Below are 16,000 nucleotides of genomic sequence, written 5' to 3' on the forward strand. Positions count from 1 at the left end.
ATGGGTTGAACTAGATTACTTCTGAGGCTCCTTTGAGCTCTACATGCTAAGATCCTAATAATAAACTAGACAGAGAACTGTTTTTGTCACCAAGGATTCTCCACTTCCTTGTGACTAATATGGTCATTAAATCACCAAGAACAGGCCGGGGAAGAAGATTATTACTTTGTACAAATGCTCCTGAGCAGAGTTTTTGTGACAAGAATCTGCCCTTGGTCCACTTAAAGAGGCTGATAAAAGTTCAAGGTCAAGTTCAACCCTGACATTGTTGCCGAGTTCTAGATACAGCTTTAAAAATTTCAAATATATAGTTAGTGATGAGGTCGCCACTTGAACATTCAAGTTCCCAGTCAGTAGGTGATGCACAAATGTGGCTGAATAGTAATGGATTGGAATGTGAAAACATTGTTCTGTGTTCTCTGAATTTCTACAGGTAAAATGGAAAAGATAAATGAAACCACTGTGACCGAATTCTTCCTAAAGGGCCTTTCTGGCTATCCCAGACTTGAGATCATTTTCTTTGTGCTGATTCTGGTAATGTATGTGGTCATTCTTCTGGGCAATGGCATCCTCATTGTAATCAGCATCCTGGACCCCCACCTCCACACTCCCATGTATTTCTTCCTCAGTAACCTCTCTTTCTTGGACATCTGCTACACATCCACCTCTATTCCTCCTACACTGGTGAGCTTTTTATCTCAAAAGAAAAGCATTTCTTTTTCTGGGTGTATAATTCAGATGTTCCTTGGCTTGGCCATGGGGACCACAGAGTGTGTGCTCCTGGCCACGATGGCCTTTGATCGCTATGTGGCCATCTGCAAGCCCTTGAGATACCCCATCATCATGAGTAAGATTGTATATGTGCAGATGGCAGCTGGCTCCTGGGTATCAGGGGGTGTCAACTCCTTGGTGCAAACGATTCTTGTGGCCCAGTTGCCTTTTTGCAGGAATAATGTCATTAATCATTTCAGCTGTGAAATCCTGGCAGTCATGAAACTGGCCTGTGCTGACATCTCTGGCAATGAACTTATCATGATGGTAGCCACCACAATATTCAATTTGGCTCCATTGCTACTGATTGTTGTCTCTTACACCTTAATCATCTCCAGCATTCTAAAGATTCACTCAGCTGAGGGAAGGGGTAAAGCTTTTTCTACCTGCTCAGCCCACCTGACTGTGGTAATTATATTTTATGGGACCATCTTGTTTATGTACATGAAGCCCAAATCCAAAGAATCACTTAATTCAGACAAATTGCAAGCCACAGACAAACTCATTTCCATGTTCTATGGGGTCGTGACTCCCATGATGAATCCTTTAATCTATAGTCTCAGGAACAAGGATGTGAAAGAGGCAGTTAAACATCTGCTAGGAAGGAAGACGTTTAGCAAATAAGCATGAAAGGCCTTGAACTCTGGTCCAATGAGTGACAGGAATTTATTGAAGAACAGCAGGAAAACCAATCAGGAGGCCTACTCAATACATGAGTTCCACCAATAAATCAGTCAGAAAACATATGCACCTACCATCTCCTGGGACCTATGTTTTATGCTGGTGACATAAAGATGAAAATAAAACACACCTTGCCCTCAAAGAGCTTCCATTCTATTGGGAGAGATAGCATGTATTCATATAAATATCTACCAAATATGTACAAAATAAATGTAAAAAATTTTTGGTGGGAGGCATGAGGAGTAAGTGAGGAATAAGGAAAGTCCTCATGTAAACGATGGCATTTGAGCTGAGATTTGGACAAACTAGAGATTCCAAGAATCTGATAAAAGGCATGAATTCTAAGCATGAAGAGACTGTATAACCTCATGGAGTCAGGAGAGGGAATAGCAAAAAGACCAATTTGGTTGTCCTTTATAGTGTATGAAGTAGAACAATGCATAATAAAGATGGAAAATTAGGTTGGAATTGTGTTTTAAGTGGTTTTATTGCAAAGAAAAGTATTTTTATCGATCCTAGAAGAAATAGGGAATTACAGAAATTTAGGAGGGATGTGTGTGAGATGGCCAGACCTATGTATCTGGAATATTACTTTGGTAGCTGTGTGAAGAATTATGAATAAAGGGAAAGACAGGATAATCCTTTACCACATCCACTGACTCTTGCTTGGTGTTCTCATCCTGTTCATTGTAAAATCCAATTAACTATACTGTATGCAACAAAACTTTTTAAAAAATCAATTTCATTTTCAAATTTCTCCCCCTGATGATCTAAATACTACCAGGCCCAGTTAGAATTCCAAAACATCATGAAAGCTTCTTGGGAGCCATTGAAGTGCTGTTGAAAAAATCCTTGATTTAGAACTGGGAGATCTGGATTTCAGCCCGGCCTTCTCATTTTTACTAGTTCTATGCCTATGGGTCAGCCTTAACATTTTTGAGCCTCAGTTGCCTCAGGAAATGAAGGAAATTGCCATCTAGTGGAGAGATGGGATGTTGACCCAATATACATATATATATATATATATATATATATATATATATATATATATATATATATATTCAGTAGAGCAAATATTAAGGACTGCAGGAACTCAAAAGAAGGAGAGATCTCTCTAAGACTAGAATAACTACAGAATTTTTCTGGAATGTTGGAGAATAGAATCGAATAGAATATGGGAACTATAATTTGAAATGAGCCTTGAAGAAATTAACAATAACCAAAATATGTGTAACTGGGGAAAAATAAAATACTAAATAAATATTTTAAGATATGTCACAACTGCCATGAACAGCAAAAGCAATAGTAAACTAATAATGATTAATTATAATTAATAATAATAACCAAGTAAGTGTCGACCCACCCTTCAATCTAGGACCAAGGCCTGGGGCAACGGCCAATTAGGGAAATGACAGCCAAGGTGAAGTACAGCAGGGACTTTGTGGGGCCTGAGACACTTATGCTAGCTGTAGAGACCTGGTTGGTCCTTCTGAAAGCTGGTGGATTAGGCTACAGAAGTGTCACTGATTGGGTTAGTGCCCTGGTGAATGTGGTGTGATTTTTCTAACACTCAAAGAAATAAATGGGAGGATGTCATAGGTTTACAGCAAGTCCTACTTAAAACTGTCATGATGACCAGCTTGACATAAAGAACTGAAGAGAAAATGATGGATTGTTTTTTGTTTTCTGCTACTGTAAGAAGATAAAACAGAAGAATTCTGAAATACCAATATTCTACCTGCTAGAAATGCTTCAGTGCATGTAGTGACAACCATTGGAGTGGGAAAACTACAAGTGCAGGGGAAATGGAATAAAGATATAAATACATTTATTATATGCCAGTTATTCAGTTGTTCTCAGTTGCGTCCAACTCCTTATGACCCCATTTGGGGATTTCTTGGCAAAGATTTAGTTTACCATTTCTTTGTCCATGTCATTTTACAGAAGAGGAAACTAGGCAAACAGGGTCACTCAGCTAGTAAGTGACTTGTCCCACCGCTAGTAGATATCTGAGGCCAGATATGAATTCAGGAAGATGAGTCTTTCTGACTCCAGGTCTGGTATGCTATTCACTGTGCCACCTGGCTGCACTATATGACAATACTATATCTTAACAAATTTGGAAACAGATTTCTCCAATTGTAGGTGAGAGCTTCAATGTTGCTTCTGTCAATGGTACATACCCTCAGTTCCAAGGAAGACAACAATGTATTGCTGACCAGAACAGGTAAATAAAAAATAATGATTTTATGCTAAACTTAAATTAGATGAAATAAGATAAAATTGAAGAGCTACCAAAATTTGGAGAGAGAAGTTGAAGAACCTGTCACTGTGTCTTATCAAAAAAAAAAAAAAAGAAAGAAAGAAAGAAACACACATAGCCATTTGGGGGCAGTAGTAAGGAAGTAGCTGCCTGTCTTAGGGACTGAAGAAGGTTTATCTGTCCCCTTAAGTAAAATGACTAGCTAAGACATACAGGCAATGGGGTATAGAAATCTGTCTCACTCTACAGAAAAATGGAAGGGGATAAAAGAAGGGGGGAGGTTGTGACAGAAGGGAGGGCAGATTGGGGGAAGGGGTAATCAGAATGCACGCCACCTTGAGGTGGAGGGAGGGGAGAGATGGGGAGAAAATGTGGAACTCAAAATCTTGTGGAAGTGAATGTTGAAAATTAAAAGTAAATGGATTAGTTAAAGAAAAATGACTGGCATCTTTTAGAATTAGTGTCGCACATGGGCATATTTATATATTTTTTTTGCTTTTCGTAGAATTTTTAAAAAATTAACTTAATTATATTAGCTTATTAGCAAAGACAAGGGTACAAGGATTTTTAATTTCAAGGACAACTGAGGTACATGCCTTTTTACTGGATGCAATTCCCAAGATGGAAAAGAGAGAAATTACAGAGACCTCTTTCTCTTTGTCTTCATAATTGAAAGTCTTCAATGAAAACTCTAAAAATTATATCCAGTAACGAAATGGATGACCAGAATAGCATGCATGTTAAAGTGTATTGCTAAGGAGATCAGCATAATTAGACAATAAAACTAAACAGTGTGTAAATGATCATGACCAAGCCTGGACCTGAAAGGAGCTGCAAATATACATCTCCCTCCTTTTTGGCAGAGGATGGGGTGTGTGTGGAGTATTGTCTTATACTTTCAGAATCAATTGATACATCAGTTGCTTTACCAAACTGTTCTTTCTTCTCTTTTTAAAATAAATTCTTTGTTAAAAGGGATTGCTTGCTGAGAAGGGGAGAGGGTAAACTCATGTTTAGAAGTAGAAGTGATGCAAAAAATAAAAATTCAATTAAAATGTTTAGATGTCAAAGATCAGGTTTGAACTAGGTATTCTTGACTCCAAAAGCAATATTCTATCTACTAAGCAAAACGTTGCCTTTTTTAACCAAAAGAAACCAGTAGAAAGGTGTAGTGAGAAAATCACTGGGTTTAAGAGATTTTCAGTTCAGTCATTTTTTTTCACTCATGTCCTATTTTTCATGACCCCATTTGGCATTTTCTTGGCAAAGATACAGATGAGAAAACTAAAGCAAAGAGTGTTGAATGACTTGCCCAATGGGTATCTGAGGTCAGACTGATCTCAGGAAGATATTCAGGCCTGGCACTCTATCCACTGCACCACCTCGCTTTTGGGATTCAAAAGACAGAAAGAGTATAATTGAACCTCACTTATGGTGTTTTCAGGCCAGGTGACCACAAGTAAGCCAAAACCTCACCACATTTCATTCGCATTTCTCATGCATAAAAAGAGAATCAGAATGCCTATATCATCCATCTCAAAGTCTGGGGAAGGTTTTGTAACCTGTAAAGTGCCACATGTACTTTATCGATAGCTATTATCCCGCAATTCAACATTGGCCTCAAAGATTTCCCTGGAAGAATGGAAATGGAAATCAGAACACAGTATTTTAAAAGGAGGGAAGAGACTGGGAGGAATGGAGAGGAGGCTTAGGTGATATGCTTGTGGGGTTTATTAGCAAAATGAATCAGGCAAACTAGGACCTAGATAAATTGAACAATAGGGTCGGGCATGAATTCTGTTGTCTTAAATATTGGTCCTGAGAAACAGCTTATTAAAAGAGGGGGAAAACACTAGCTTTTCTGCAAAAATATAAAATGGTGGTTCCAGACAAGATACATTATTAGTGACTCAAATACTTCAAAGTGCATTTTCCGGGTTCTTCTCAGATATACCCCTGATGATGCCCACGTCTGGATGTGCCATAGGCATCTCAAAATCAGCATTTCCAAAATTGATCTTTTCTTTTCCAAAAATTACCACCCTTTCTAAATTCCCTGAGTCTCAAAGTATTACCATAACCAAGATTCTCATAACCAAGATTCACAAACTAGAAGTCATGTTTAACTTCTCATTCTTCCCTTGGTGGAATCCTAATAAAGCTGCCCCCAGCCCCAATATTCTAACTTCCTCACTGAACAGCAGGCCCTCTGCCTCTACCTAGCCACACACCCCACCCCCACTCAACATCCGAACTTCTTCATATATACTTCACTGCTCACTAGAACAACAGGTGTGGCCATAGACTCATATTTCTCACAGAACAGCAAGTGCCCATGCTATGGGATCTCAGGCACTGCCTTTAGCTAGCCATTGCCCCCAGACCCATTCCTCATATTTCCCAAAGAAACATCAGGTGTGTCCATGCACTCAAACACAATTACATACATCTAACCTTAGAAAGGACCACAATATTCGGCCAATTAGAAAGCAGCACCACCAGGATGCCCAAGCAGGATGTGGACCCCAAAACAATGGAAGACACGTTCCCTAAGTAGGCACCTGCAAAATAGTAGTAAAGAACTGACCTGGAGTAAACTTATGACATAGAGAAGCTTATTATAATATCATTATCATACATACATACCCTCCCCAAATGGGTTTTTCTGTATGCATTGTGGGTAATTGATGCACATTTCCACTATGTCTGGGACCCCTCCTCTATTACCTAAATCCCTGAACAAACCCCTCCTGCCTTTTTAATATTCATAATTTCTGTTATGAAATTACGACTTTACCCTATAAAAATCCATCTTGCTTTCTCCGAAGTTGCTGGTTCCTCTTGGAACTTAGCCCACTTCATGGAGGCAGAAATCTCAATAAATGCCTATACTTGGATTAGAGGTGGTCTGATTCTGAATTCTGTGAGACGGTTCCACCACAGCACATCATGGAACTGCAACAGTTTTGGTGTCCCTGGGTGGGCAGAGCCTAAACTCCAACAGTTTTTGGCACAGACAGAGTTGAAAGTGCAACACCCTCCCATGTCCAATCAGTTGTCTAGTCTTACCAAATCTACTTCCACAACATCTCTTGTACCTATCCACTCAATTTAACCCTAGTTCAGACCCTGATCACCTTACAGTTATTACAAATATGTTCCTAATTCATCTTTTTGCATCTAATTGCTTTCTCCCCTCCCCAATCCCTACAGCTGCCAAATTAAGATTCTTCAAGCATAGCTCTGATCATGTCACTCCTTAGATCAAGAAGTATAAGTGGCTCTCTATTGTCTCTAGGATAAAATAAAAACTCTTCTGTTTCGGATTTAATCTGGCTCCAATCTCTCTTTTGAAATCTACTATATATTGCTCCATTTTATACATTCTACATTCCAGCAACAATGACTTACTTCTTTGATGTCCCCACGTAGATGACTATCAGTGACCCAGTTCTGTGCTTGTGTAGCAAGTCATATCCTATACTGGAATGTTCTCCCTCCTCACCTCCTCCTCCTGGAATACCTACATCTATTTAAGTCTCAGCTTAAGTATCATTTCCTTTTAGAAGTCTATTATGGTTATCCTAGTAGATAGTACTTAATTTTCCTCCTCTCCAGTGCTTTGACTATGTGGGTCTCATTAGCAGAAACCAATCTCTTATGACACAAAGTATCCCATGCTTCCTTTATCTTTTAAGAGTACCTTTACCCCCATATTACTCCATCACTGCTCTTGAGTAGGGCTGCATGCTCTGTGGATATGGTTTCTACAACACTAACAAGACACATGGAAACATTCACCCCGATTTCTCCATTCCAGGTACATAGGTTCTAACAATAGGTTCACTAAAGTCACATTGAAGAAAAAGTCTTCTGTGTAAGATTCCAGAGGAATTCAGCCAAATTATCCCAAAGGATACAACAGAAGGATATTTTCAGTGAATTTTTATGTACTAAACCTGAGTCATTCATTTAAGAATAAATTTGATTTACTTATATGTAGAGTCCATTACTAAATATCAAAACCTGTACTTGAATCTCAGGCACATCCCTTTTGAGCTGTAGCCTTGAGCAATTAGCCTTCTCTCCTACACATTACTCCTCTGCATACCCTATGATCCAGCTACACTGGCCTACTTGCAGTTCCTTCACATCCCATCTCATCTCTGGGCCTTTGTACTGCCTGACTGCATTTCTGGAAATGCTCCACCCCTCACTTCTGCCTCTCTTACTTTCCCTGACTTCCTTCAAGACTCAGCACAAATCCTATCTGAAGGATAGCTTTTTTAGTCCCTGTCCCTGCCCAGCTGCTAATGCCTGTCCCTTTCACATTATCTTAATATACTCTGCATATATCTTATATGGACCTAGTTATTTAGATGTTGTGTCCCACAATAGAATTATATGCTGCTTCAGAGTAAGGATTATTTTTCCCTCCTTTCTTTATATCCCCAGCACTTAGCATAGTGTGTCCTATAATAAGGGTTTAATAAATGCTTGTTGACTGACTGACCAAGTTAACATCTGAAGGTCTCACTTTTCTTGATAGTAAAGTGAGTACAAGAATGTCTCTCCTACCGATCAGGATCTTTTGAGGATCAAATAATGTATGCAAGGGGTTTTGTAACTATAAACTACAAGTTAATGGAAACTACTAGAATTAGCTATTATCTCTGATTAGAGTAGTTGATATGCCAGAGGATAAACATCAATTTTCCCTGGCCATATTACTGAGTTTTATACTTTGTCTATCAAATTTTGCTCGCCTGGCCTAAGTGCAAAAGGAGTTACAGGAATAAGAAAGAGCTTTGAAGGCATTTGTTCACTGTAGCTTCTACCAAGTTTCTAGGAAAAACTTTTCAGCTGAAGCACTTACTTCCTCCAAAGGAAGGTTTGAAACACATAGATGGTGACTTGTGAACAAGCAAGAGAAAGAACAGCTCTGCAAAGGTTGATTCTTTTGTCATTTTAAGAGACGAAGTGTATCTGCAGCTTAAAACAAGTAGAAGAGAAAAGTCAGCCATTGGAATAGAATAAGGAAATCAGATATTTCTTGTCTACTGTCCAAGTCTTCACAGCTTTTCTCCAAAATTTTGACAACACCCTCAAATTCCACAGAAATCAATATTAATACACTCTAAGTATAAAACATGAGGTATAGCTAAGAACGGGTTTGTGTAGTGTGCTCTCTTTCTAACTAGATCATAAATCTCTTGAGAGAAAACACTTCATTTTATTCATTTTTAAATTACTCCTTGCCACCTGATACCTGCACTATCTGTTAGCACAGAATTTTTTCATAGAGATGAGTACTGGCCCATCGATTTATTTGATATATGTGATGCCACTGTGAGTAAACTTTACCAATCTAGGTCAACACTTTCACTGTAACTTGTAGTTTCAGAGAGTTGTCTGGAACAATGAGAGGCAAAATAAATTGTCCAGGACCACAAAGGTAGAATCTGTCAAAGGTGAGACTTGAACTCTCATCTTCCTTTCTCTAAAGTCATCTATCCATTAAACTATGAGCCTTCAGGCAGCTTCACAAATATTTGTTTAATTTAATTGAACTGAGATGAATTACAGTGTTGCCTAGACTGAAGTTTCAAACATAGATTTGTTTAAAATAATATAATGTAATACGTTCCAAGCAATTGGACCTTGGGGACACTGTTCATGAAATATCAGAAAGTTTTCACTATGGGTATATATTCCAGTCAGAACTTTAAATTGCTTCAGGGACAAAGAAATCCCTAAGAACAAGAGATTTAAATTGCCTTCTAGAGCCTGTGGCTGATTCTATAGAGATTTGGGGGACCTCTACTACGGGTTCAGGTACTTGGTTCCCCTTGGCCAAATGAAATTGAGTAAACTCTTGAAAAATTCTTGAAACAGTTTAATGTCCTTTTCTTCCCACGTTTCCCATCCCTGAGCAATTTTGGCTTCCTTTTATTCATAAGCATTTGGAATAAGTCCATCCCTGTACATATGTGGACTTTGGAAATTACATCTAACACATAATTGAAATGTAAATAGGACCATAAAATTCTGAAGCGACATGTCTCAGAAACACATCATCACACTGAAGAGCTTCTGAAAGTATGGGGCAATCAGTTGCTTTAGAAGGAAAATCAAGGCAAAGCAACCTGCAGCATGCTGAAGCCTAAGAGGAAAAACAACCTCCCAACTAGAGGTAAATGGCTGTAAAGACTAAAGATATAATAAGCCCTCAATGCTAAACAGGACTCTGGTTCATGAGGATAGATTAGGCTAAACCATTAAGCTTGGGTATGGAATTTTTCTCATTGCAAAGGGACTCTTGGAACACAAAAAGATCTTCTAAGCAAGATCATCAGAGGCAGAAAGGCAGGAGGGAGTGAAAAAATTAAGAAAGAAGTAAAAATTGTATAGAAAAAAAAGAATGTGTAAAACCAACAGAGATGGAGATCTAGGTTTCTAATTTATACCAACAGGCATTAAATGCTAAGTTAAGGACTGGGAAACTTGTTCTCACAGAGTATGGAGAGAAGGCTGAATTTTATGGGAACATTCATTAAACTATAATAGTTGTATTTCTCACATGCCAGGTATTAGTTCTGATAAAAAGCAATCTGGTGTCTCTCCTGGTAGAAGGGCTAGAGGAAAGCTTCTCCACTATTCACGTTGTCAGGTAGATGATAAATAAATACATGAATGAATGTATCCATAATGTATGAAAAACATTTCTTCAGCAGTTATGTATATAACACCACATTAAACACTGAGGATACAAAAAGAATGGCTATACGGTCCCTTTTCCCAAGGCACTCACTTTCTAATAAAGGGAAACAATACCTGTAAGGAGGTTTTAGCTACAAGTCAGATGGAAAGGCCACATGGTCCTTAGGGTACAGCAGCAAAACAAGTGCATCTTCTTGAATGCTATTTCTCCTAATAAAACCATATCTACTTCTGATATTGAAATATTTGACAGCACTGAGAACTTCCGCAGAGAGAAATGTATTTTATTTATTATTATAAATTATTTATTTATTATTATACAATTTATTTTATATCACGGCCTCTGAGGGGTCAGGGGTCATACCTCCTACACAGACAGTTGTCAAATCCTATCCCCACAAGGTTTGACGTTTTCAGGGGCTAGGCTGGAAGTAGGGCCGGTGTTCTTCATCTTGAAGAGATGCTCCACCTGAGCAACCAAACAGCAAGATCACACGCATGCAGTGTCTATGTTTCCAGTACCTAGGTATTAATGATGAATTATAAATGACTACAGATATCTGAATGACGCTGAGATGAGCACCCCGCAGAAGGGAGCAGGGTATGACGGGCTATAAACATGCTTGGAACTTAAAAGTAATTATGATCAGTGTAAAGGTAAAACTGTATCATCCACCATAATTTGGACCAAGTGATGCCTTCCACCTCAAGACTCCACAATTTGAAAAGGAATTTTATTGACAAGAGTTCCTTGTACTGAATATCAAAGTTCTGCCCTACTGTACACATTTGGCAGGAGTAGAAAACGATAGACTCAGGAGCCCTGTTTCTGGGCACAAGATAGTCCAGAAGGCCAAGTGGAAGATATAAGGTAATGCTAACACCACTGTCCCTGCCCTAAATATTGTCAAAATTCTTCTTCAAACTTTTGACTTTTTTATTCCTAGAAATAGAACCTTGGGTACTGAGCATCCACTACACAACAGGCAATATCAACTGGTACAGAGAGCAAACAGCTGTGCTCTAGGATCTTTACTTACTAATGCTTTTCTCGTTATGTTATGACTTCAAGCACCTTTTACATTGTCTTTTTGTGTAGACTTGCCTTTGATCATCTCCGGAGTAGAACACTTTCCTGATTGTAATATGGCATCTGATTGCCTAGATTCCTAGGCTGTTGCTATTGTTCCAACATGAAGAGATGACTTACTCTACAATTGATAGGAGGCATGCATCAAAGTAGAGGCAGGATTGAAATGCATTTTGGGTTGAGTAAGGATAGTGTGGGGAGCAGAGGTCATTGGAAATAGATGCTTCTCTTTAAAAAAAAGTTGAGAATGGGTGTAATGATAGGGGAAAGTCATTGGTGTAACTGTGGTAGAACAGAGTGAATCTAAAAAGCCACTACACCTAGAACACGGATCCCAGCATATCACCAAAGAGACCTTTCAAGAATGCATACATTTTCTCTTGCAAAGGAAAGCATAAGTTATAACCTCAACATGTTTTTGATTCTGTTTGTATTTAGAGCTTCATTCATAGCACATTTTTCTCAGAAGGCTAAATGTCATATATGTGCTAGATGAATTCTGGTTGAGTAAAGGAAAAGATAAAACATCTCTAATAATCACTTAATAAATGCTTGTTGGTTGTTGTTTGAGCTAGATAAGTAACTTTAATCATATCCTTCTGCCTTGTTACTACTTAGTACTAAAAGTTCACAGAGCAAGATACTGCAAAGATGCCAGGTATAAGGCTATGTTACCAATAGTCACACTCTTTAGAGTAGGTATGAGTCTCTGGTAGTTTGTGGAGGTGTGCATTACGAGCCAAGATTAAACATGCAAATGACCAAGAATGTGTGAAAACACGTACTGCTGTTACTTTATTAATATGATTATGTAAGCATTCAGTTGGAAGTCAGGATTTGAGGCACTATTCCAAGTATGGATCCCTGGGCAATACAAGGATTTATTCTGGGCTTCTGCTGCAAATCTTCGGGAAAACCTGTTAAAAGATCATGTAGGTCATTAGAAAGTATTCCAGTTCATGAAAGGAGACACTCCTTCCCTGTATCTGGCAAGCAGGTCCAAGCACATGGTTTGTCCTATTGCCAATCTGAGCAAAGTATTAAACACTTGGAAGACTTTAACAATGAAACTAGTGAGTGTAGATATCGGATAGACAGAGTCCTGACCCGTGCTACCTCTGAGTGCTCTTCAGATAGTAAATTATAATACCTAGGACAGGGTAAAATGGTTCAAAGTCAAAGGGGTGGGGGCAGGGGGAGCAGTAAGGGAAGAGAAGATGGAGGTTGGGAGAAATGACCCTCTTACACAAAATAATAAGAAAATTAATTTGTTTAAGTATTTAGTGAAGTCCTACTAGAGGCATCTAGGTGCTGCAGTGGAAGGAGTGCCAAGCCTGGAGTCAGGAAGACTCTTTGTGATTTCAAATCTGGCCTCAGACACTTAGCAGCTACATGACCGTGGACAAGTCACTTAGTCCTGTTTGCCTCATTTCATCATCTGTAAAATGAGCTGTAGAAGGAAATGGCAAAGTACACCAGTATCTCTGCCAAGAAAACCCCAAATGAGGTCATGAAGCATGAGACATGAAAAAAAAACAACTACTCTGCAACTAAAGGTCTCACCACATGTAGAGCACTATGCTAGGCATTGGGAGGGATACACAAATTAAGGCATGGTCCCTAATCTCAAGAAGTTACAGTCTGATAAAGGGATATTAAACATACCTAACTGAATCTAATGCAAAAATGACACCTGGTAAGTTCCAAAGAGTCATGTGAAATCAGAGTGAAAATGAATGGAGGCCATTCACAAAGAGTTATGTGACAACATCATACATACAGAGCATTATACTCCAAAGATGCCAGGTGCAAGGCTATGTTACCAATAACCGTGCTCTTTAGAGTAGGTCTGAGTCTCTGGCAGTTTGTGGAGGAGTGCATTGCAAGCAGAGATTAAACATGCAAATGACCAAAAAACCCCGAAAAGTCAAGAAGACTGCCATATAAATCAGGAGACCAATGTTGAATTCTGATGCTAGGAATGAGACTGTTTTTTTAAATTATCTTTTACAATTTTTGCTGTTGTGGGACATATAAGGCTCACACAGTTTTGTTTTGTTCTATTTTACTGCCAAAGGAAGAGGAGTCCAAATGTGAGCAGTTTACTCTTTGGATAACCAGCTGACTTGGGTAGAAAAATGGATGACAACCTTCTTGCTCATTCCAATTCTCATAAAATAGGGCACAGAGCTTGAAAAACAAAATAGGTAATTTAGGCTCGAACATCAGGTTCAACTCAAGAAGAGGTGACAGAGATTATAGCAAATGGAGATTAAACAAGAAGCAGGAAGATGGACCCAATGACAAATACATTTTTCTGGTCTTCCCTTTTCTCTTTTCTCTATTGCCTTCATTAAAGAAAGCATTTCACCCTGTGTGGTGGACAGATAAATTTTTCTCTGCCCAAAGAGACTGGGGTACCATATGTCAGAGCATACCCAAGAAGGACCAGAACCTTATTGAACCCAGTATAGGACACTATATTGGTTTATAACCTAATTCCACTCCGTCTGCAGAAAGATTTGTGTGATATTTTATGGATGTTGTAAAAAATTTATGGTCTTCATAGGCATGAGTTATTTCCATAGTGTGTTTATACTACACTAGCAAAAATTTGTATAACTATTCACTAAATGTCTCCTAGCCTCCTAGAAAATTTATGTGTTTAGTGAATGGGTATTGAATCTACCCCAGTATGAGGTCAACCATTGCTTTAAAAGTCCCAACAATTGCTAGAAAGCTTACCAATGATGGCTTGCAATCTATTCATAGGGCTCTGTGTGTGTATGTGTGTGTGTGTGTGTGTGTGTGTGTGTGTGTGTGTGTGTAGCACTAATAGTTTGAAAGTGAGGTTGTTTTAGATAACTAGTGTGGAGAAATGGCCACTGTGCAAAATTTGGCTTGGATACTGGAAATTTTCCATTTATGGCCATATGTTAAACATAGTATTCTTAAAAGTAAAAGTCATATTTGAATCCACTGTAGTGTCTTCTTGTCTGAAATCTTGTAGGACGAAGATAGAGAACAAATGGAAAGAGACAATAAGACTTCGGTAACTCTATTTTTTCTTCATGGCCTTGCTGGCTACCCCATCTTTCATTTTATTTTCTTCCTGTTATGCCTTATCATGTACATTATAATCCTGTTGGGCAACAGTTTCCTCATTACAATCAGCATCCTGGACTCTCACCTCCATACTCCCATGTATTTCTTTCTTGGTAATCTCTCTTTTCTGGACATCTGCTACACATCTACTTCAGTTCCTCTGTCACTTGTGAACTTCCTTTCAGAGGAAAAATCTATTTCCTTCGTAGGATGTGGACTACAAATGTTCTTTTCCTTTGCCATGGGGAGCACAGAGTGTGTGCTCCTGGCTGTCATGGCATATGACCGGTATGTGGCCATTTGCAAGCCTCTGAGATATCCCATCATCATGAACAAGGGGCTTTCTGTGAAGTTGGTGACCGGTTGCTGGATGGCAGGTGGGTTGACTTCAGTGATACAAACCACCCTGACTATGCGGTTGTCATTTTGTGGGAACATCATTGATTATCTCACATGTGAGATACTGGCTGTGTTGAAATTGGCCTGTGAAGACATCTCCCTCAATGTGATCGTAATGATGATATCAAATATCTTTATGATAGTGATTCCAGTGGTATTCATATTCCTCTCCTACTTTTTCATCCTCTTTACCATCCTGAGAATCAATTCTGTTGAGGGAAGGAAAAAAGCCTTTTCTACTTGCTCCTCCCATCTGACTGTAGTGATCATGTTTTATGGGACCATCCTCTTCATGTACATGAAGCCCAAGTCCAAAGACTCCCATGCAACAGACGAACTGATTGCTCTCTTCTATGCTGTGGCCATTCCCATGCTGAATCCTATCATCTACAGTCTGAGGAACAAAGATGTGAAAGCAGCTGTGATAAAGCTCGGCAAAAAAATCTTCTCACAGAGAACATGAGAGACGTTGACACACCAGTCGCATAAGGTGAAAAATTAATGACCCGCATTCACAATCAACTTTTCAAAGCCTGATTGTTTGTGTTCCCCACCGATACTCATCACCAAAACCACCTATGGCAAGGAACCATCATGGAGGGGACTAAAATGAAAGATACAAATTGTAAAACATTTTTTTTTCTGTTTGAAAAGATAAAGGATTTAAGATTCAAAGAAGTGGAACCCTGATGATGGAACCAAGAACAAAAAAAGTAGAAGTTGAATACAATGTTAGACAAAATTTCATGCGAATCTGAACTGCCCCCAAATGGACTGGGTTGCCTTGAGAAGTCATGAGTTGCCCCTCATTGAATACCTCCAAGCAGGCTTAAGTAACCACTTGTCGGATGTGTTTGAGTGGAAGTTCCTTTGTGGGGGGGGGTGGACTAAATGGCTTCTGAGATAATAATAAAGATGATAGCTAGCATTTCTACATTTTTAATAAGTTTGATAAATGCTTTACCCAACTT

The 16,000-nt window shown here is 38.9% G+C and overlaps 2 protein-coding genes across 2 annotated transcripts; both read left to right on the top strand.

Moving 5' to 3' along the window:
- Window positions 1–438: 438 nt before the first annotated feature.
- LOC118831325 (olfactory receptor 13C2-like) lies at window positions 439–1,395 on the top strand. The gene has a single exon (XM_036738618.1). It carries the CDS (start codon window positions 439–441, stop codon window positions 1,393–1,395), a length of 957 nt encoding a protein of 318 aa, XP_036594513.1.
- Window positions 1,396–14,553: 13,158 nt separating this feature from the next.
- On the top strand, window positions 14,554–15,492 carry LOC118831331 (olfactory receptor 13D1-like). Its single transcript, XM_036738634.1, has one exon. It carries the CDS (start codon window positions 14,554–14,556, stop codon window positions 15,490–15,492), a length of 939 nt encoding a protein of 312 aa, XP_036594529.1.
- The last annotated feature ends 508 nt before the right edge of the window (window positions 15,493–16,000 follow it).

Source organism: Trichosurus vulpecula, chromosome 9, assembly GCF_011100635.1.
Source record: "Trichosurus vulpecula isolate mTriVul1 chromosome 9, mTriVul1.pri, whole genome shotgun sequence".
NCBI classification, from domain to species: domain Eukaryota; kingdom Metazoa; phylum Chordata; class Mammalia; order Diprotodontia; family Phalangeridae; genus Trichosurus; species Trichosurus vulpecula.

What these genes read in the sequence shown, in the direction of transcription:
- LOC118831331 (XM_036738634.1), top strand. Translation starts at nt 14,554, where the DNA reads ATGGAAAGAGACAATAAGACTTCGGTAACTCTATTTTTTCTTCATGGC.
- LOC118831325 (XM_036738618.1), top strand. Translation starts at nt 439, where the DNA reads ATGGAAAAGATAAATGAAACCACTGTGACCGAATTCTTCCTAAAGGGC.